At 54.8% G+C, this 19,659-nt stretch overlaps 1 protein-coding gene across 4 annotated transcripts; it reads left to right on the top strand.

The window, feature by feature from the left end:
- Positions 1–502: 502 nt before the first annotated feature.
- Positions 503–19,105, top strand: LOC105488288 (mannosidase alpha class 2A member 2). Of its 4 annotated transcripts, none has more exons than XM_011752194.2 (25): positions 503–617; positions 1,326–1,527; positions 2,372–2,521; positions 3,413–3,670; positions 3,741–3,885; positions 4,007–4,178; positions 4,534–4,661; positions 4,911–5,084; positions 5,480–5,666; positions 7,490–7,667; positions 7,971–8,173; positions 8,382–8,564; positions 8,722–8,836; positions 9,046–9,113; positions 9,260–9,425; positions 9,920–10,156; positions 10,419–10,541; positions 10,777–10,891; positions 11,173–11,306; positions 11,507–11,648; positions 14,014–14,147; positions 14,478–14,552; positions 16,084–16,278; positions 16,535–16,645; positions 17,524–19,105. In XM_011752194.2, the coding sequence occupies exons 3-25, from the start codon at positions 2,390–2,392 to the stop codon at positions 17,674–17,676; spliced, it is 3,528 nt and encodes a 1,175-aa protein (XP_011750496.2). In that variant the 5' UTR covers positions 503–617; positions 1,326–1,527; positions 2,372–2,389; the 3' UTR covers positions 17,677–19,105. The 4 variants fall into 4 exon arrangements, with proteins under 4 accessions (XP_011750496.2, XP_011750495.2, XP_011750498.2 ...); XM_011752193.3 differs by lacking the exon at positions 503–617 and adding an exon at positions 905–1,056; XM_011752196.3 differs by lacking the exon at positions 503–617 and adding an exon at positions 911–1,056 and having other exon boundaries at positions 1,381–1,527.
- Positions 19,106–19,659: the final 554 nt, after the last annotated feature.

Below are 19,659 nucleotides of genomic sequence, written 5' to 3'. Positions count from 1 at the left end.
GGCTGGGAAGTCCATGATAAGGCACAAGCGGATTTAGTGTCGGGTGAGGGCCTGCCTGTGGTGCATAGTGTGCCTTCTAGCTGTGTTCTCATGTGGTGGAAGGAGCCGACTCTCGGGTCATTTCATACTGGCACTAATCCCATTCATGAGAGCTCTCCCTTCAAACTCTGTTCACCCCCAAAGGCCCACCTCCTAATACCATCATCACCTTGAGGGGTTAGATTTCAACATGAATTTGGGGGATCACATTCAGATCATAAGTTATATATAACTTAAAAAGAAAAAAAATGTGGAATTCATGGAGATGTTCAGGGCAGTATGGATTACACTGAAAAACTGTCAACAACCTAGATGCTCAGTAAAAGGGAAACAACTAAGAAAAGTCTGTCGTTTTCATGCGCTGGCAGGAAACATAGAGCAGGCAGGGAAAGGAAAGGGACTCGATGAACGCGCTGTACCAACAGGAGGCAGCACCCCTTTGCCCGAGAGGCGCAACGACAGAAACCTAAGGCTACCTGGGCCGGAGCGGGGTGAGGCCGCGGAGAACGCACCCCGCTAGGCGGCTGCCGAGACGGAGGCTGGCGTTTCGACCACTGCCCGACAATGTGCTTACTCAGGTAGGATTCCGAAAAAATTCAGTCGCGCGTCCCTTCTGAGGTTTCGCAGCTCGCCAGGCCCGGCCCGGGCTGCTGCGGCTGCGCACTGCGGCCCAGCGGAGCGGGCCCGGGAAGCCCGAGCTCCTGTCAGCTCAGCCCGGCGCACGCAGGCCGGGGCGGGCGGCGCGGTTATCCCCGCCCCGCACGCTGCTCTGCCTAGCAGCCTCAGAGGCTGGCGGACCCGCGCGGGGCGGGCGCAGCGGAGCGCGCCGGCGGCCCTGGGTCCAGCGGCAGCGCGGCTGAGGCGCGCGGAGCAGAGGGCTACGGATGGGCGGGCACCCGCCTTCGCCTGCGTCGCTGCCTGCGCCGGTGCCTGCGCGCGGGCCGCCCCCCCCGGGCATGTGAGGACCGGCAGCTCGGCCGACGGCGCCCGGAGCGGCTCGGAGGCCGGGCGCTGACGGTAACGGGCCGGGTGCGCGCGGGGGAGGGCTCTGGCTGCCCCGACCGAGGCCGGGCTCCGGCTCCGGCGGCGGGAGCGCGATCGGCGCTGCGGCGTCAGAGGGGCCGGGAGGGGGCTGGAGGCGGCCTGAGGCCCGGACCGGGCTCTTGTCTCTGCGGTCCCCGGGGCCGACGGAGTCGGGGCGGGTGGGGAGGCAGCCGGGCCGGCGCGCGGGCGGCCAGAGACGCGGCGGCAGGTGCCTGTCCTCTGTGATCCAACTCTCTCCCCAGCTCCACCCACACTGGCCTGGACCCAGTCTCTAACGGCTAAAAATATTGCCCGAAGGCTCCCGAGCAGAATCAGATCGCGCTAAGTAGGGCACAACGCAGAGGCGACAGAGCTCCTCGGCCCCAGGGCCCGCGGAGCGGACACCGGAGCGCCGTCCCGCCCACGCTCGGCTCGGCAGTTAGCGTCCTCCCTCCTCCTCAGCAGGCAAGCGGGGCCTGAGGGCGGTGGCGGCTGGGGGCACGGGTCCCCTGAAGTTGCCTCGCAACCGAGCACTGGACCCGGTCTCTCCCTTCCCAGGGGGCCTTCGGCATCACTGTAGGCTTCCTAGGGGTCCCCTAAGTGCTCTGCAAACCGCGGCTGGAAGTTTCCCACTGCAGGAATCAGTATACAAACAGGGAGAACACATAGGGCTTGCTTTATGCTAGAAACACAAGCATCTTTCTTCTTTATTAGAAAGAAATGCATTCTGTGTTTCTGAGAAAGGATTTGTGCCAGGCGCTGTTGCTGGTGAGTGCCAGTTTGACCCTAAAGGGCACTGAGAAAGACTTTCCTATTAGTCTCTTTGGGTTATGGCTAAACTTTTAAATCAAACAAAATAGAAACCAGCTTATTCACCTGAAACTAGAAGCACATGGCCGAGGAGCCTGAACAGGCACCTCCTATCTAGGCAGGGAAGCTGTTGTAATCAGGAGCTTGTGTGGCACACTCCAGTCAGAGCTGGGTCTCTCATCCTGGGCCCATTTTTCACAGCACCAGCCAAAGGAGAACGTCCTCTTCACCCTAGGGGCAGAGCTGCTACCAGAACCAGGTGGGGCCAGCCCCAGATGTGCTACTTGTGCTCTGAGTCTCAGCAAGACAATAAAATCAAGGCTGGGTCAGGATCCCCAACTGGTGTTGGGTTTTGGCATTTCAAAGCTGGCTTTTTACTAGAGCCAGGCAAATGGGTGTTCCTTGGGAACAGCCCTTAGGAACTCACTGGGGCATTTGGTGGAAAGACTGCCATGGAGATTTTGCATGCTGGAGGTACAGATGGTGTCCTTCCTGCCAGGTGTATGTGGAGGCCAGTATGAAGCTGAAAAAGCAGGTGACAGTGTGTGGGGCTGCTATCTTCTGTGTGGCAGTCTTCTCGCTCTACCTCATGCTGGACCGAGTGCAGCATGATCCCACTCGACACCAGAATGGTGGGAACTTCCCCCGGGTGAGTCGTGCCTGGTTGCTAATTTCTTTGTATACAAGTCACCTGAGTTCAGGTATTGCCTGCCCCCCTCGCCCCGCCGACACCCCCCACCACCCCACTGGAGGGTAATGTCAGTACAGGACAGGAGTAATAGTCAGGTTTTGTAGAAACCTCAGCTAAAAACAGTGATGGCGAAAAGGAAGGAAGGAAGAAAACAAATGTCAATGGCAATGAGTATTGTCGCTCTGTTCTCCTGAATTCTTTTCTTTTCTTTTTGAGGCAGAGTCTCGCTCTGTCGCCCAGCCTTGAGTGTAGTGGCGCAATCTTGGCTCACTGCAACCTCCGCCTCCCTGGTTCAAGTGATTCTCCTGCCTCAGCCTCTGAGTAGCTAGGACTACAGGAGCCTGCCACCATGCCTGGCTACTTTTTGTATTTTTAGTAGAGATGAGGTTTCGCCATGTTGGCCAGGTTGGTCTTCAACTCCCGACCTCAGGTGATCCACCTGCCTTGGCCTCCCAAAGTGCTGGGATTACAGGTGTGAGCCACTGTGCCCAGCCCCTCTTGAATTCTTGGCAGACATTGCTAATTGATTGCAGCATTCTTTGCCATTAAGCCCCACTGAAATCCTTCTCAGCACAGACAACACTGATTGTTGAGAACAGGTATGTGAAAGGAAATCTTTGCCCTGGGCTAGACAGTGAAGGTTCTCCCAACCCAAGTGGAGTGTAGTCCTCAGTGGTGAGGTGCCCAACTCCCTTTGTCTGAATGGTATAATCTATCCCTGTAGGCTCATGGTCTGGCTTTAACTGATGAGGGAAGAATTGTAGTTAGACCTCAGCTGGTGAACCCCAAGCAGAGACCCTCCCTGTGGCATAAGGAGCTGTGTGTGATTGCTTTTTGGTTTTTTGGCAGAGCCAAATTTCTGTGCTGCAGAACCGCATTGAGCAGCTGGAGCAGCTTTTGGAGGAGAACCATGAGATTATCAGCCATATCAAGGACTCTGTGCTGGAGCTGACAGCCAATGCAGAGGGCCCGCCTGCCATGCTGCCCTACTACACGGTCAATGGCTCCTGGGTGGTGCCACCGGAGCCCCGGCCCAGCTTCTTCTCCATCTCCCCCCAGGACTGCCAGTTTGCCTTGGGGGGCCGGGGCCAGAAGCCAGAGCTGCAGGTAAGAGTCAGAGCTGGCAGGGATGTACAGCGGCCACAATTGGGGCACTGAGCTGCAATTCACCTGGCAGATGCTCACTGTGTCGGAGGAGTTGCCGTTTGACAATGTGGATGGTGGCGTGTGGAGGCAAGGTTTCGACATCTCCTATGACCCGCACGACTGGGATGCTGAAGACCTGCAGGTGTTTGTGGTGCCCCACTCTCACAATGACCCAGGTGAGGGCCCCGCAGACTCCTGGGAGCTGGAGTGTGGAGTGGGATTTCTGATGGCCAGTGCAAGGGAGGGATGTCGAAGAAGATGGTGGCATCCTCAGGGGATCTTACATTGGCTCCCTAGGCTGGATCAAGACCTTTGACAAGTACTACACAGAGCAGACCCAACACATCCTCAATAGCATGGTGTCTAAGCTGCAGGAGGACCCCCGGCGGCGCTTCCTCTGGGCAGAGGTCTCCTTCTTCGCCAAGTGGTGGGACAACATCAATGCCCAAAAGAGAGCGGCAGTCCGAAGGCCAGTGCTAGGCGGAGAGGCGTGGGAGGGCATCGTCTGAGCCCTAGGCTGGGTGGATGGGTCTTACCTTAAGCTGTGGGTGCCAAGGTGGCAGGGAGAGGCCCAGGGAGCTGTGGCAGAGATGAGTGATGGTGGAGGGAGGGAAGGCAAGAACAGATAGAGGTTCTGAGATAAGCGGGGCCAGAACAGCAGGGAGGTTGGCTGCAAGGAAAGGAGGGCAAGTGTATGTTCTCTTGGTCCTGGGCTTGGGAGAACTGGTTCAGTGAGGCCAGTGCACACAGGCCCTGACAATTTCTTGTTGCCAGGACTGGGCAAAGCGTCCTGCTCCATCTTGAGTGTGAATCCTTAACTATAGGCTGGTGGGAAATGGGCAGCTGGAGATTGCGACAGGAGGCTGGGTGATGCCGGATGAGGCCAACTCCCACTACTTTGCATTGATTGACCAGCTCATTGAAGGACACCAGTGGCTGGAGAGAAATCTTGGTGAGTCCAGGTCCAGGCATGGGGGTCTGCCCCCTGGACTGGGCCCACAGTGCTATGGCAGGGGGCTGTAAGGCACAGGGATCAGCAGGGGGTGGTTCCTTTCTAGACAGATCCCATCATGTGGGCCTGGTGTGATGTAATCTGTCCACTGACTACCAAGACAAGACCTGGGGTCCCAGCACCTGGGAGGCTGAGAGACCAGGCCCTGAGGTGTGTTCAGGGCCTCTCTGGCTTCCATGCCCTACCCAGGTACAACTCCCCGCTCTGGCTGGGCAGTGGACCCCTTTGGACACAGCTCCACCATGCCTTACCTGCTGCGCCGTGCCAACCTCACCAGCATGCTGATTCAGAGAGTGCACTATGCCATCAAGAAGCACTTTGCTGCCACCCACAGCCTAGAGTTCATGTGGAGGCAGACATGGGGTAAGGCCAGGTAGGGTAGAGGGGGTCAACGCAGCATAGTCTTCACTGGGGAAGAGCAGGGATATCAGAACTAAGACCCCCACTGTTCTTCAGAGCAGACCTGCAGGCACTGGTGTGGACTGCCAGAAATGGTCCCACCCTCTGGTTAGGGGAGGGTCACATTGACTTCTGGCCTCTACAGGGCCTGCTGTCCCAAGGGCTTCAGTGTGCCCTGTGTGCCCATCCCCTGAAGGAGCGCCTTATGTCTTTCCCCCTGGCCTACACACTCTCTCCGGCCCTAGGTCCAGTTACAGCCTCATGGTCTATCAAGGCTGCCTTTTGCCCAAGCAGATCCTTGCCCTCCTGACATCCAAAGGCTGCCTGCTGGCGTTGACCACGTGGTGTGTCTTCTGCAGACTCGGACTCCAGCACAGACATCTTCTGTCACATGATGCCCTTCTACAGCTATGATGTCCCCCATACCTGTGGCCCGGATCCCAAGATCTGCTGCCAATTTGATTTCAAACGCCTGCCTGGTGGGCGCATCAACTGCCCTTGGAAGGTGCCACCCCGGGCCATTACAGAGGCCAATGTGGCAGAGAGGTATCTGCTTCCAGCCCTTTCACTTCACAGAGGAATCAGGAGGCCTGGCTCTGGTCTGGGCCATGCCACATGGAGGGTGGGCTCAGATGGTGAGTTGAGGCTCACAGCATCTGCAGCAGCTCCTTACTAAGTCTCCTGAAAAACGAATGGCTCTAGCAACCACCTTTCACAGAATACTTTTATTTTCTCATGTGAGTACTTTTTGGTGCTCTAACAAACTGCCAGGGCAAGGTGACAGCTTAGAGGTGAATGATTCCCTTGTTAGGCATTGTAGCTTACAAACTTCAGGCTCTTGTGTCTTCACTTAGTGCCAGTGTTCTGACTTGGCTTTAAGTCAACCACGAGAATCCTGTTCAGATCCATATTCAGTCCCGCAAGATAGCCTCCAGCCTCTGAGAAAACAGACCTGTCCCCTTTGAGAAAATTTAGGGACCCCTAAAGATATCACTCTTGTTGAAATCAGGGCCTAGGCGAAAGTGTTGGTGAAGAGTTGATCCAAACGGCAATTTAGTCAGAACCTTAAGAATACAACAAGTTGGACTGGTTTTGATGTTGCAATGCTCTGATTTCTCCCTGATGTCCAAGAGTTGAAACACGTGACCAAAAGGGAAATAAAGTGGTCTTTTGTTTCCAGAAGTCTAAATGCTGATTCCAGGCAAGAGTCTAGGGCTATGAAGGCATGATGTTTCTTAAAGCGGCAGTTGTGATCAGTGAGGCTGGCCTGGGTTTGTAAGAACAGGCCCTGAAAGGTAATCATTTTCTCCTTTGAAAGGCTTACTAGACTGGTAAGTTAGGGGAAAGTAGTATTTGAGGAATCCTCTCACGAGAACAAAGTAGAAAAGTACAAGCTGGGCCAGCGCCGCTAAGTAGATTAGTTGACTCTTTGGGTTGTGATATTTATAACATGCCAATTAAAGCAGGAAAGGGCTTCTGCTGATATGCCACAGGGCTGTTTTTCTGCTGATTTTGCCAATAATTTGGATGAAAAGAAAATAAATGTTTATGTATAGTTCCTATTATGTACCAGGCACTGTTCTAAGTGTTTAACAAATATTCATTCCATTCATTTAATTTTTATTTATTTTTTATTTTTTGAGACGGAGTTTCTGTCCCCCGGGCTGGAGTGTGGTGGTGTGATTTCGGCTCACTGCAACCTCCACCTCCTGGGTTCAAGTGGTTCTCCTGCCTCAGCCTCCCAAGTAGCTGGGATTGCAGGTGTGCGCCACCACACCTGGCTGATTTTTGTATTTTTAGTAGATATGGGGTTTCACCATGTTGGCCAGGCTGGTCTTGAATTCCTGACCTCGGGTGATCCGCCTGCGTTGGTCACCCAAAATGCTGGGATTACAGGCGTGAGCCACTGCGCTCAGCCCATTCAATCCATTTTAATTCTCATAACATTATATGGGTACCTACTGATGTTATCCTTATTTTGCCAGACACGGAGGCTCAGAGAGGTTACTTGCCCACGGTCCCTCAGCTAGTACTTGCGGAGCTGGTGTGATGTGGCTCCGGGATCCAGACTCTTAACTCTGGTGCTGCATCACTAACTTGTGGGCAAAATGAGGCGGGAGTGTCAGAACAAGGATCCCAAAAGATCTCAACAGCCTAAGCATAAAAAACAACATTCCGGCTGTCAGAACTGCCCAGAGAACACTGGATTTCCCTGGGGCTGGTATTCATGTGCAGGAGGTGTCCATCTGCGCTGAACCACTCCTTGATGGACGGGATGTCTTCCAGGGGCTTGCTGGTGGGATGGCTGTGCGTGGCGCTCTTTTACTGATGACACTTCATGTTGGGCCCATGTTTTTTTCCTGCCCCAGGGCAGCCCTGCTCCTGGACCAATACCGGAAGAAGTCCCGGCTGTTCCGAAGCAACGTCCTCCTCGTGCCTCTTGGAGATGACTTCCGATACGACAAGCCCCAGGAGTGGGATGCCCAGTTCTTCAACTACCAGCGGCTCTTTGACTTCTTCAACAGCAGGCCTAACCTCCATGTACAGGTGTGAGGGGAACTTGTCTGGGGAGGGGACCTCGCAGTGCTGCAGCCCACCCCTTCCTGTGAGACCGTGCCCTGGGTTCCCAACTCCAAAGCAGGGGTTCCTTCCCAACTCTTGGGCAAAGTGCCTCTTTTGTGTCAGAATTAATTCCCAGGCTCCTCCACTTCTGTTAAGTCCAGAATGGCAGGATATACAGTTCCTGCTTCTGAGGCCAGAGCCCCTGCCTCACCCCTGACTGCAGCACTGTGGCCACAATTTCCAGGAGGCTCTAGAACTGATGGGAGTGGGTTTTTGGGGTTCCCACAGGCCCAGTTTGGCACTCTTTCTGACTATTTTGATGCCCTGTACAAGAGGACAGGGGTGGAGCCAGGGGCCCGGCCTCCAGGGTTTCCTGTGCTGAGCGGGGATTTCTTCTCCTATGCGGACCGGGAGGATCATTACTGGACAGGCTATTACACTTCCCGGCCCTTCTACAAGAGCTTAGACCGAGTCCTGGAAGCCCACCTACGGTGAGACCCTGTCCCCGCTTCCAGGCTGGAGGGGGAGGGTCAGCCTGTGGGATTTAAGGAGGGGCTGGATCGGCTCAGAAGGGAATAGCTAGGCCCAGAGGCCAGGGCAGGTAGAGAAGGGGTGGGAAGGAAGGAGGCTGGACTGGCAGAGCGTGGGTGGGCCCTGGGGAGTGGTGCAGGCTGGCAGCTAACTTCTCTCTCTGGGCAGGGGGGCAGAGGTTCTGTACAGCCTGGCTGCAGCTCACTCCCGCCACTCTGGCCTGGCTGGCCGGTACCCGCTGTCTGACTTCACCCTCCTGACGGAAGCTCGGCGCACATTGGGGCTCTTCCAGCATCACGACGCCATCACTGGCACTGCCAAGGAGGCCGTGGTGGTGGACTATGGGGTCAGGTGGGAGCCTTCTCTTCTCCCTTGTCAGGTCCCCCGCTCACTGTCCCAAAGGGATGTTGGGTGGTCAGGGGATAGGTCGGCCTAGGGCTTGTCCTGCTGAAAAAGCAGACGGCTTCCCTATGATCATCTCTCCTTCCCTCTCCTGCACCACCCACAGGCTTCTGCGCTCCCTTGTCAACCTGAAGCAGGTCATCATTCATGCAGCTCACTATCTGGTGCTGGGGGACAAGGAGACCTACCACTTTGACCCTGAGGCACCCTTCCTCCAAGTGGTGAGCCCCTCCTGGGTCTGCATGGGGACCCTCCGGTGTGTGCAGGTGGCATCCCAAGAGCTACTGGATGAGGGTGCCACTCCTCTTTTTCCTTCCCCACCTGAATGAGTTCTGTGCCCAGTGCAGCTGCTGGTCTGCACCCGGGGCAGGCGGGGTGGGAGGAGTCTGAGCCCATGATGGTTCTTCCCTTCTGGCCCACTGAATTCCAGGATGACACTCGCTTAAGTCACGACGCCCTGCCAGAGCGCACGGTGATCCAGCTGGATTCCTCGCCCAGGTAAGCTGGACTACACCAGGTGCAGAGAGGCAGAGCCATTCCCTGGCTCTCAGGCCCCTCTGCCCCAGTGTGTGCTGAACCACTGCAGGGTGCTTGCCCTGACCGGAAGTAGTGGCCTCCTGGGTCAGCCCACCTTCTATGCACAGGTTTGTGGTGCTATTCAACCCGCTGGAACAGGAGCGGTTCAGCATGGTGTCCCTGCTGGTCAACTCGCCCCGTGTGCGCGTCCTTTCGGAGGAGGGTCAGCCCCTGGCCGTGCAGATCAGCGCACACTGGAGCTCTGCCACCGAGGTGGTCCCTGATGTCTACCAGGTGAGGTGCGGGCTTGTCAGGTGAGCCTGGCCCTCTGCCCATCGTGGGCCCCTCCCCGCCTGTTGACGCCAGCTTCCCACCCTCCTGCTTGTGGCCCTGCTTACTCCCCAGGCTGAGGACAGGTGTGCTGGGAAGGGGGTTGTCCAGCAGACAGGTACTCTTGGGATTTGAGTCTGTCCTTGAAAAGAAGGGGAAGGTTGGTATGGTAATAGTAATGGTAAAAATAGCAGTTATAATGCCCCATCATTCAGTCAATCGATGTATATCGAAAGCTTAATGTGTGGTTACCACTTCATACTTTTTCAAATATCACTTGAGAATCATAACGTCTGAAGAGGAAGAAAGGGCAAATCATATCACCTCCACTTTGGAGGTGGGGCAGAGGCCCCAGTGGGTACAGGGACTTGCTCACGCCCTCTGTTAGTAAGCAAATGCCCCAGCACCCCTGTGGCGAATGCCATGCCCCCACTTCCTCACCCCTCCTGTGCCCACAGGTGTCTGTGCCTGTCCGCCTGCCAGCCCTGGGCCTGGGTGTGCTGCAGCTACAGCTGGGCCTGGATGGGCACCGCACGCTGCCCTCCTCTGTGCGTGTCTACCTGCACGGCCGGCAGCTGTCTGTCAGCAGGCACGAAGCGTTCCCTCTCCGCGTCATTGACTCTGGCAGCAGTGACTTCGCCCTCAGCAACCGCTACATGCAGGTCTGGTTCTCAGGCCTTACTGGGCTCCTCAAGGTAAAAGGCCAGGGTGGTGGGGAAGGGCCAGGGGCCAGAGCAGGATGTGTGTGGTGGTGGCACTGTGCAGAGTGGCCTCCCGGCCCTTTGAGCATTCTGCCACCTGACCCACAGTGGACCCAGGCCTGGGACATCTCAGCTCCAGCCTGACAGCATGGGGAAGCTGGGCGTGGCTCCTTGGGGAAGCTAGTCCATGTCCTCCCAGGAGGCAGGCCTGACATGCTGGTGTGGGGCCAGGGGTCAGGGCTGTGTTTTTTGGCAGAGCATCCGAAGGGTGGATGAGGAGCAGGAGCAGCAGGTGGACATGGAATTCCTAGTCTATGGCACCCGTACGTCCAAAGACAAGAGTGGAGCCTACCTCTTCCTGCCCGATGGCGAGGCCAAGGTATGCTAAATATGCCTTGAACAACCTGGCAGGCCCTGGGAGGTCTCACCAGCAGGGAGGGCAGGAGGGGGCACAGGCCTTCCCACAGATTTATTGCTGCCTGCCAGGGGCCTTGTCTTTCCTGTTCAGCCCAGGGGTATCTAGGAATAGGTGCTCTCTTGCCCAGCCCTGGGCTGGCACCTCCCTGCTTTGCCCTCTGTGCCATAGTTTCGATAGCAGTCTGCTCTTTCCCCAGCCCTATGTCCCCAAGGAGCCCCCTGTGCTGCATGTCACTGAAGGCCCTTTCTTCTCAGAGGTGGTTGCATACTACGAGCATGTTCACCAGGTGGTCCGGCTTTACAATCTGCCAGGTGAGCCCCGCCCATGAGGAATTATCTGGAAGGAGGTGTGGGCTCTACAGCTGTGGCGTGTTCTTCCTTCTGCTGCTTCTCTGTTCATACCTCTGTTCCATATCATTTGAGACAGGGATGCTCCATTCTCTTAGAGAAAAAGTCATCCAGAAATGCCCTGGGAATTTCTTGGGAGGGTGGACAGAGCCTCTCCCCAGCTCGGCTCTGATCCCCCAGCCCAGCCTCTTAGCTGTGGTTCAGCCTCACACCTCTCCATGCCACCACTTTGTTCCTGTGCCCAGGGGTGGAGGGGCTGTCTCTGGACATATCATCCCTGGTGGACATCCGGGACTACGTCAACAAGGAGCTGGCCCTGCGCATCCATACAGACATCGACAGCCAGGGTATCTTCTTCACAGACCTCAATGGCTTTCAGGTGACTCCTGGGCCTGGGTCTCGGAGACCCCACAGAGTAGAACTTGGACTGTGCTTTTGACCCTATCACAGGCCCTGGGGGATGATCTGTCCTGATGGAGAAAGAGGAATGAAGAGGCGAGAGTGATCAGGGACTCCTTCCATCTGGGGTCTGCTTGGGGCCCACCTGGTGCCCTTGATCTGCTGACCTTGCCCCCACAGGTGCAGCCCCGACGGTATCTGAAGAAGCTCCCCCTCCAGGCCAACTTCTATCCCATGCCAGTCATGGCCTATATCCAGGACGCACATAAGCGCCTCACACTGCACACTGCCCAGGCCCTGGGTGTCTCTAGCCTCAAAGATGGTGAGTAGGGCCCAGAGCTCTGCAGAAGGTATCAGACAAAAAGAAGCCCGTCCCCACCCTCAAGGGCTCCCCTCTCTGTTTGCCTCCCTTGCCTCTTTCTGGTCTGCATCACCTCCATGCTTGGAGAGGGGGCGAGCCATTCAGAGCTCTTGGCACATGAGGCAGGCACCTGCTGTCCCCCTGTCCCCTGATGGAGGCAGCAGTATAGGCAACTGGGTGGAGTGTCCTACTGGATCCCCTGAAGAACTGTCAGGGTTATGACTCTTGGGGCCAAAAAAAGAAAAAAAAATGTCAAAAAGCAAAGCTAGGCGCAGTGGTTCACTCCTGTAATCCCAGCGCTTTGGGAGGCCAAGGCAGAAGGCCAGGAGTTTGAGACCAGCCTGGGCAGCAAAGTGAGACCCAGGCTCTACAAAAAAAAATTTTAAATTAGCTGGATGTGGTAGCACGTGCCTATAGTCCCAGCTACTCAGGAGACTTGAGATGAGAGGATTGCTTGAGCCTGGGAGTTGGAGGCTGCAGTGAGCCAAATTGTGCCACTGCAGTGTAGCCTGGTGACAGAGAAAGACCCAGTCTGAAAAAAAAAGGCAAGAAGCATCAGGATATTGAACAGTGATTCTCAGCTGAGGTGTACAACCCTCTTCTGGGCAGGGATGAGAGTAGGGACAGCTTGTAAAGTGCACTCAGTGTTATGAAATATTAAGGAAATGAGAGAAATAGATACTGTTTTCCTACTAGTGATCATTAAAAGAGAGACTGACTTTTTTTTTTTTTGAGATGGAGTTTCACTCTTTCGCCTAGGCTGGGGTGCAGTGGTGCGATCTCCGCTCACTGCAACCTCCACCTTCCAGTTTGAAGCGATTCTCCTGCCTCAGCCTGCTGAGTGGCTGAGATTACAGGCGCCCACCACCATGCCCAGCTAATTTTTGTATTTTTAGTAGAGATGGGGTTTCACCATGCTGGCCAGGCTGGTCTTGAACTCCTGACCTTGTGATCTGCCTGCCTCAGTCTCCCAAAGTGCTGGGATTACAGGTGTGAGCCACCGTGCCCGGCCAAGACTGATGTTCTTAAGAATCAAAATGGGCATTGGGAGCACTGGCCTGGAGTCAGACCTGGGCAGCTGGTCATGTTGGCAATCTCTGTGTGGCCCCCATATCCTCAGAGCAAAATGAACAGTTTGCACTTGGTAGCATCTGAGGCCCTTGAGATCTATCTCTGGGAAGAGCCCTTGCGAAGGGCTGAGTCGAGAGCACCCAGTCAAGGCTAGGCGTGGTCTGATGGCTGGTGAGTGCAGGGGCCTGACTCCCTGCTGGGAGGAGTGTGCCTTTCTCTGCCAGTAGCAGCCCCTGGTCCATCTATGTCATGACTCCTAACAGCAGCCCAATATCCCTGACTGGATTTTCTCCTCTACCCCTCTGGGATGTGGTGTATGAAAAAATGACTGTCTTCTATACAAGGGATCCATTTTAGTATTTTCAGACATCTTTCTGTGATTGTCCTGGGTAAAAAGACTGAGCAACTATGCAAGTCAGTAAGGACTGGAGAGGTGAAAGGGAGAATAGGGCCATATGTCCCGGTGGAATGTAGGGCAGCTGGTGTGGTTTCCCTGGAGATCTTGTATAAGAACAGCTGCACCCACCTCCAACACCTGCACACACGGGGGCCTCTGTCCCCAACACATCAGCCATGCACCGAGCCCCTGCTCCAAGCATACTCTAGAAAAGAAAGCAAAGGTGGTCACGTGCCATCTCTTTTTCCTGGGGCAACCCCAGATGACACTTAATATGAGCCTCTGCCTGACTTGCCATCTGGCTGTCCTTTCCATAGCCCTACTTTTAACACACAGGCAGTCAGAGTTTGATCTGGCCTGCTGGGGCTGTCTGGCTGTCCAGTGTAGAACAAGGGCAGGAGAGCCTGTGTTTTAGTCACAACAAAACCTGCCCAACCTGAGCAAACCTGCCCCAGATTACGGAGGTATGCAGCAACACTATCAGTGGCTGTTGATCAAAGTTTTTCGTTTCTGGTTTATTTCGTTGTATGTAACCCATCCTGATTCAGTTTCCTGCCTGGGCCCCTAGGCCTGGTCCCTACTCCTGAATCCCAGAGCTTTGGGGGTAAACTGCCAGGGCCAGCCTGCCCCTTTCTGGGCCTCATGATTCCTCATCTGCAAAATAAGGCTGCACAGGACCAGCCCCTCATCAGGTTCCCTCCCAGCTGTGGGAACCCGTGACCTCCTCTCCTGAGTGATTCAGCTTCTGTCTCTCCAGCTGGGCTTTTCCCTCAGGGTCTGTGGCTGGGATTCTCCTTCTAAAGGTCAGTGTCTGCTTGGGGGTGGGGGCAGGCCAGCACTCACTGTTTGCTTCCCCAGGCCAGCTGGAGGTGATCTTGGACCGGCGGCTAATGCAGGATGACAACAGGGGCCTAGGCCAAGGGCTCAAGGACAACAAGAGAACCTGCAACCGTTTCCGCCTCCTGCTAGAGCGGCGAACCGTGGGCAGCGAGGTAACACCTGGGGCTGACACACAGGGAGCCAGGTCTAGCTAGTCCCTGGGGGTGGCCTGGGGGGTCCAGCCTAGGGCTCGAGGAACGTAGCTAGAGGTGGACAAGGGAGAGAGAGTAGGGCTGAATTCCTGGGGTTGGGGGAGGCAGTCTGGCATTTTGTGTCCCATCTCACGCAGCCTGGCACCTTCCTTTCCCAGCAGCGCCCTGTCGCCTGTGCCCCTCATGTTCATCTCCCACCTTCCTCTGTGCTGCCCTCCTCTGCCCTGTCCCAGCATTCTCTAAGCCTGTGCTCCAACCCTGCTCATCTCATGGCTTTCTTTGCCCCACCAGCCTGACTTTTTCTCCAAACTGGCAGCCATGTTTAGGGGCTTGATCTTTCACAGCAGCAGGAGCGGTAACCGAGAGGTAAGGGGTCGGCTCTGGGAGCGGGGAACTAGTATGAGCAAGGCATAGCTGCGCCGGAGCCCAGGTGACAGAGCCCGCCGCTCAGTCACTCGTGCATCAGATAGATATTGAGCACCTGGTTTACTGTGAGGACCCAGAGGGACATAAGTGCAGACAGTGCTGACTCTCCCAGGATTTTACTCGTGAGTAGGGGTGGCAGAGAAGCCATGTGTATAAAAATGCAAGGTAGAAAAGGGCTCTGTCTCACTGATCCCGAGGAGCAAGGTAATAATGTGGGCTAAGGAGATTGAGGTCGAGGAGGTGTCACCCAGGTGTGGCTTTGATGAATGGGGGTGTGATTTGAAGATGTGAACCAGGGCACAGGGTAGGAGGCAGGAAAGACAGCAGGCTGGGGAACAGCAGTGAGTTCCTTAGTTACACTGGAACTACACTGTCCAGTACGGTGGCCAGTAGCCCTATGTGGCTATTTAAATACTACTAAATCAAGTAAAAAATTTGCTTTCTTATTCCACTGGCCACACTTCAAGTACTCAGTGGCCTCAAGTGGCTAAGTGGCTGCTGTATTAGACCATGTGGTGTCACATATTTCCATCCTTGCAGAATGCCCTCTTGGCTGGTGCTGGGCTAGAGTGCTGGGGGGAGATCAGGGCAGGTGGCAGAGCACCTTGAGTGCCTGCTAAGAGGTCGGGACCTTATCCTGGAGGCTAAGGAAGGAGCTGAGCAAGGAGGGACACCATCAGAACTCTGCTCTCAGCATGTCACGCTGACAGTAGGGAGCAGGTTGGACCTGTGGGAAGGGAGACTGGAGGAGGGTGACAGTGTGAGGCTGTTCAGGCAGGACATGCTGGCTGCTTGAACTAGGCCAGAGGCTGGAGAAGTTGCAGGTGGCTTTGAGGACACTGCCGAGGTGAGACAGAAGAGGGTTTAGCATTACCTGGGAATGCAGAGGGAAGTGAGAGATGCTAGGCGCTTGGAAGGAGGGGGACGCCAGGGACAGAAGTCCAGAATATTCAGCCCCGGCCTGTGAGTCTGACGTCCAGGTGAGCTGCTAAGGAGTAACACTGCTGGCAGAGCCCCGGCAGCGCTGGGCCTGAGAGCCCGGCTGGCACTGTGGATGTGGTGTCATGCATGAAGCCACAGAATTACCCCGAGCACTCTGGATTGGAGGCCCGTGCTCCATGGTGAGGCCTGCGTCTGCCTGTCTGCCATCCTCCCTGCACTGTGGATCTGTGTGTGAGGGGAGATATGGCTGATGGGAGTGGGTTGCTCATGATAGTGTTATGTGAACAAGAAACTAAAACGTGGAAAAGAAACGGCGTAGTGAAATAGCCCTCCGAGTTGGGTGAGATGGCAAATGTCCACACTTGAAGGGTTAGGGGAACCTCGCCTGGAGCCAGGCACACCCTTGAGTCCAGGCACACCAGGAAAGCTCTTTCCAAAGGAACTGACCTGGGTGTGCTTTTATCCTGCCTCATCCTCTCCCCTCAGCCTGGCTTCAGTCCCTCACTAATATCTCGGGTCAATCTTGCAGGTCCAAGATAGCCACTCTACCAGCTACCCATCCCTCCTCAGCCACCTGACCTCCATGTACCTGAACACCCCGGCGCTCGCTCTGCCTGTAGCCAGGACGCAGCTCCCAGGCCCTGGTCTGCGCTCATTTCATCCGCTGGCTTCCTCACTGCCTTGTGACTTCCACCTGCTCAACCTACGTACGCTGCAGGCTGAGGTGAGTGTCCCTCAGTGTGACACGCTGAGAGCAGAGTTCTGATGGTGTCCTTGCCTGCTCAGCTCCTTCCTTAGCCTCCAGGATAAAGTCCAGACCCCTTAGCAGGTACTCGGCTCTGAACCTCCAGGACCAGGTTCTGGTCTTTTCTTACCCACATGCCTCCCTGTGCCAGCACTGCCTTTGGGCAGAGGTGCTGCTGCATCTCCAATCTCTGAAAGCCCTGCACCCACTTCCTTGGGCACTGTCTGTCATCCAGGAGGACACCCTGCCCTCAGTGGAGATGGCACTCATCTTACACCGCAAGGGTTTTGACTGCGGCCTGGAGGCCAAGAACTTGGGCTTCAATTGCACCACAAGCCAAGGCAAGGTGAGTAGGGTGGGGAAGCAGAACACCTGGGAATGGCAGGCGTGAGCTTGGTAAGACTGGCTGAGATTCGGTGACAGGCTGGGAGAAGAAAGTGTCACTCCAGGGCTTTCTGGAGAGAAGCGGGGAAGCTGTGGACATGTTTTCAGAGCTCCCGTGGCCTAGCAGGGGAAGTTCCAGACAAGGCAGATCACTTGAGAACTGTTGTTCCCTGAGCAGGGACCTCTGTCAGGCAAAGTAGAAAACACCAGAAATAGAAAACCAGAACCCATCCTGTTAGTTACTTTGTAAGCTCATATCAGCCAGCACTGATAAATGTCCCCGGGCACCAGGTCCTCTGCTGGGCTCCAGTGTTTCAGAAGTGAACCAAGACATGGTCACTGTTCTCACAGAGCTCACAGCTCAGTGGAACGATTCTTACCTGGAGATCTGTAGGCAGGCTTTACGGTTGAGCAAATCTCAGCAAGCCCATGATACTGGATGCACACTCATGTGTAAGAAGCTGTGGTGTTGCTGAGAGGGGCCAGCCGGAACTGGAGTGCAGTGGCATGATCTCAGCTCACTGCAACCCCCACCTCCCAGTTCAAGGGATCTTCTGCCTCAGCCTCCCGAGTAGCTGGGATTACAGGCGCCTGCCACCACGCCCAGCTAATTTTTGTATTGTTAGTAGAGACTGGGTTTTACCATGTTGGCCAGGCTGCTCTCAAACTCCTGACCTCAGGTGATCCACCTGCCTCTGCCTCCCAAAGTGCTGGGATTATAGGTGTGAGCCACCGCACCTGGCTGAGATTCTTAAAGAGTTAACAAATTGTAGATGAACAGCTGCATTCTTTAGTGTGTCGGCACCCAGCACAACCCTGCACCTTCTCTCCTCTCCACAGGTAGCCCTGGGGAGCCTTTTCCATGGCCTGGACGTGGTATTCCTTCAGCCAACCTCCTTGACATTGCTGTACCCTCTGGCCTCCCCATCCAACAGCACTGACGTCTATTTGGAGCCCATGGAGATTGCTACCTTTCGCCTCCGCTTGGGTTAGGGCTTCTTGTGGCCTGAAGAGAAAATTCATTTACAGAGATGGCCTCTTAACATGAAGATCGTTCGTTGGACAGGCCACATGGGTATCCCATCCCAATCTGCCTCCCAGAACTGTGACACACTGGGCTCTGCCCTCATTTTGTGTTTATTGCTGCTGCTGTGTTTTGGGGGCAACCCACAAACCCAGTGATGGGTAAATAGGGCAGATGTCAGTGAGATCAGGGAGAGAAGGCCCTTGGTCAGAGTGGGCAGTGCCAGGCTCTGCTTCGGGTTGTGAGTGGACACCCAACTGAGCACAGGCTCAGGCACCCATCCTTTTTCCAAAAGGGGATATAGGAGAAGTGGAAGCAGACAGAAGACGTAAGGGAGGCTAAGTGGGTAACAGCCTGGCATCAGGGTCACCGTGGGCAACAGCCAGCTCTAAGGGAATCCTGTGGTTACGTAGAGACTCCATGTCCTGGTGTGATGAGCAGGATCAGAGTGACTCTGGGAGGACAGGGATGGGGACCCAGAGTTAGCAATGGGGGTGGAGCAGTAGAAGGAATCACTGTTTCTCCTAGGAGTCTGATGGCCTCGCTGCTTTCTGTGATGGCTTTGCTGTAAGTGCCGCCTGGCCTGCATGCATTGGCTAAGAGGCTGCAGAGTGGCAGGAAGGACTCGCTAGAGATTGTCATGGCCAGAGGTCATAGGTCACTTCAGGTAGCAAGACCCCTGGCAAACTAGGCACTTGGCCTATGTACTGATTTGTGGGGTGGTGGCAGGGGCATGGGGTCCTCCACCCTGCCTGAATCCTCTTTGGCTTCTATGCTCTGTACACTGCTGTCCCCAAGAGCTCGCTCTTATTATGGCAGGGGGTGGGGATTGGTCCTGCTTTCTTTCTCTGGAAAGGAAAGCCTCCAAGACCCTATGTGCTTGGGCAGCTTGAGAAGGCGTTCAGCATCACGCCTAGCAGGCAGGCCTTAAAGCTTCACCTTTGGTCTATCCTGCAGAGGTGTTCAGTTACTGGCACAGGGGACTAGGGGTATGTAGAGTATATGAGGAGGCAGTATGGCTGCGCAGGAGCCTTCATTTCAGCTTCAATTAATAAAGAAAATTTTATGATAGCTCTATAGATGCTGAAAAGATAATTTGGTAAGATTTAAAATCCATCCCTTATTAAAACTCTTAGTAAATTAAGTCTGGAAAGAAACACCCTAATCTAGATAAAGGTCTGTTTCAGAAACCAACAGTTACTGGCATTCTGAAGAGTCAAATGCCACAGGCATTCCCATTAAAGTCAGAAACTAGCCAAGGGCATGCTATTATTCAGCAATGTCCCGGCACTACTAACCCCTGCAACAAGCCAAATGAGGAAAATAAGGAAGAATTATAATTGTCATTATTTGTAGACAATAAAACTGCCTACTTGTAAAACCTAAGAATCAACTGAAGACCTGTTAAGAGTATTCTGTAAGTCGACCCAATGATATACATCATGTTCCTGTCCACATACTGGTTTTCCCCACATCAGCTGATAAATTCAGTATAATTCCAATGAGATTGGTACTTTGGAATTTGACAGTTCTAAAGTGCATTTGGGAGAGTGAATGTGTGAGAACACTAAGACTACTCTGAATGATAATGAGTGGGGGTGGACTGCTGAGGGGGAAAAGGCACACGTCCTGCCAGGTTCCCAGAGAACTCTCATGCCACCATTACCTCAGGTGTGACCTGGAGGGGGTCAGACAGACAGGAGAGTCCAGAAACAGACCCAGGGCTACAGGAATTTAGTATATGGTAAGAGGGATGTTTTAAGTGGGGAAAAAGGTGGATTATTTAATAAACAATACTTTGAGACAACTAGCTGTCAAAGCTAGATCTCGGCCAGGTGCGATGGCTCACGCCTGTAATGCCAGCACTTTGGGAGGCCAAGGCAGGTGGATTACTTGAGGTCAGGAGTTCGACCTGCCTGGCCAACATGACGAAACCCCGTATCTACTAAAAA

The sequence above is a fragment of the Macaca nemestrina genome, chromosome 7 (assembly GCF_043159975.1).
Source record: "Macaca nemestrina isolate mMacNem1 chromosome 7, mMacNem.hap1, whole genome shotgun sequence".
Lineage (NCBI taxonomy): Eukaryota > Metazoa > Chordata > Mammalia > Primates > Cercopithecidae > Macaca > Macaca nemestrina.
The sequence above is the reverse complement of the archived record's forward strand: the minus strand, read 5'-3'. Positions and strand labels throughout refer to the sequence as shown.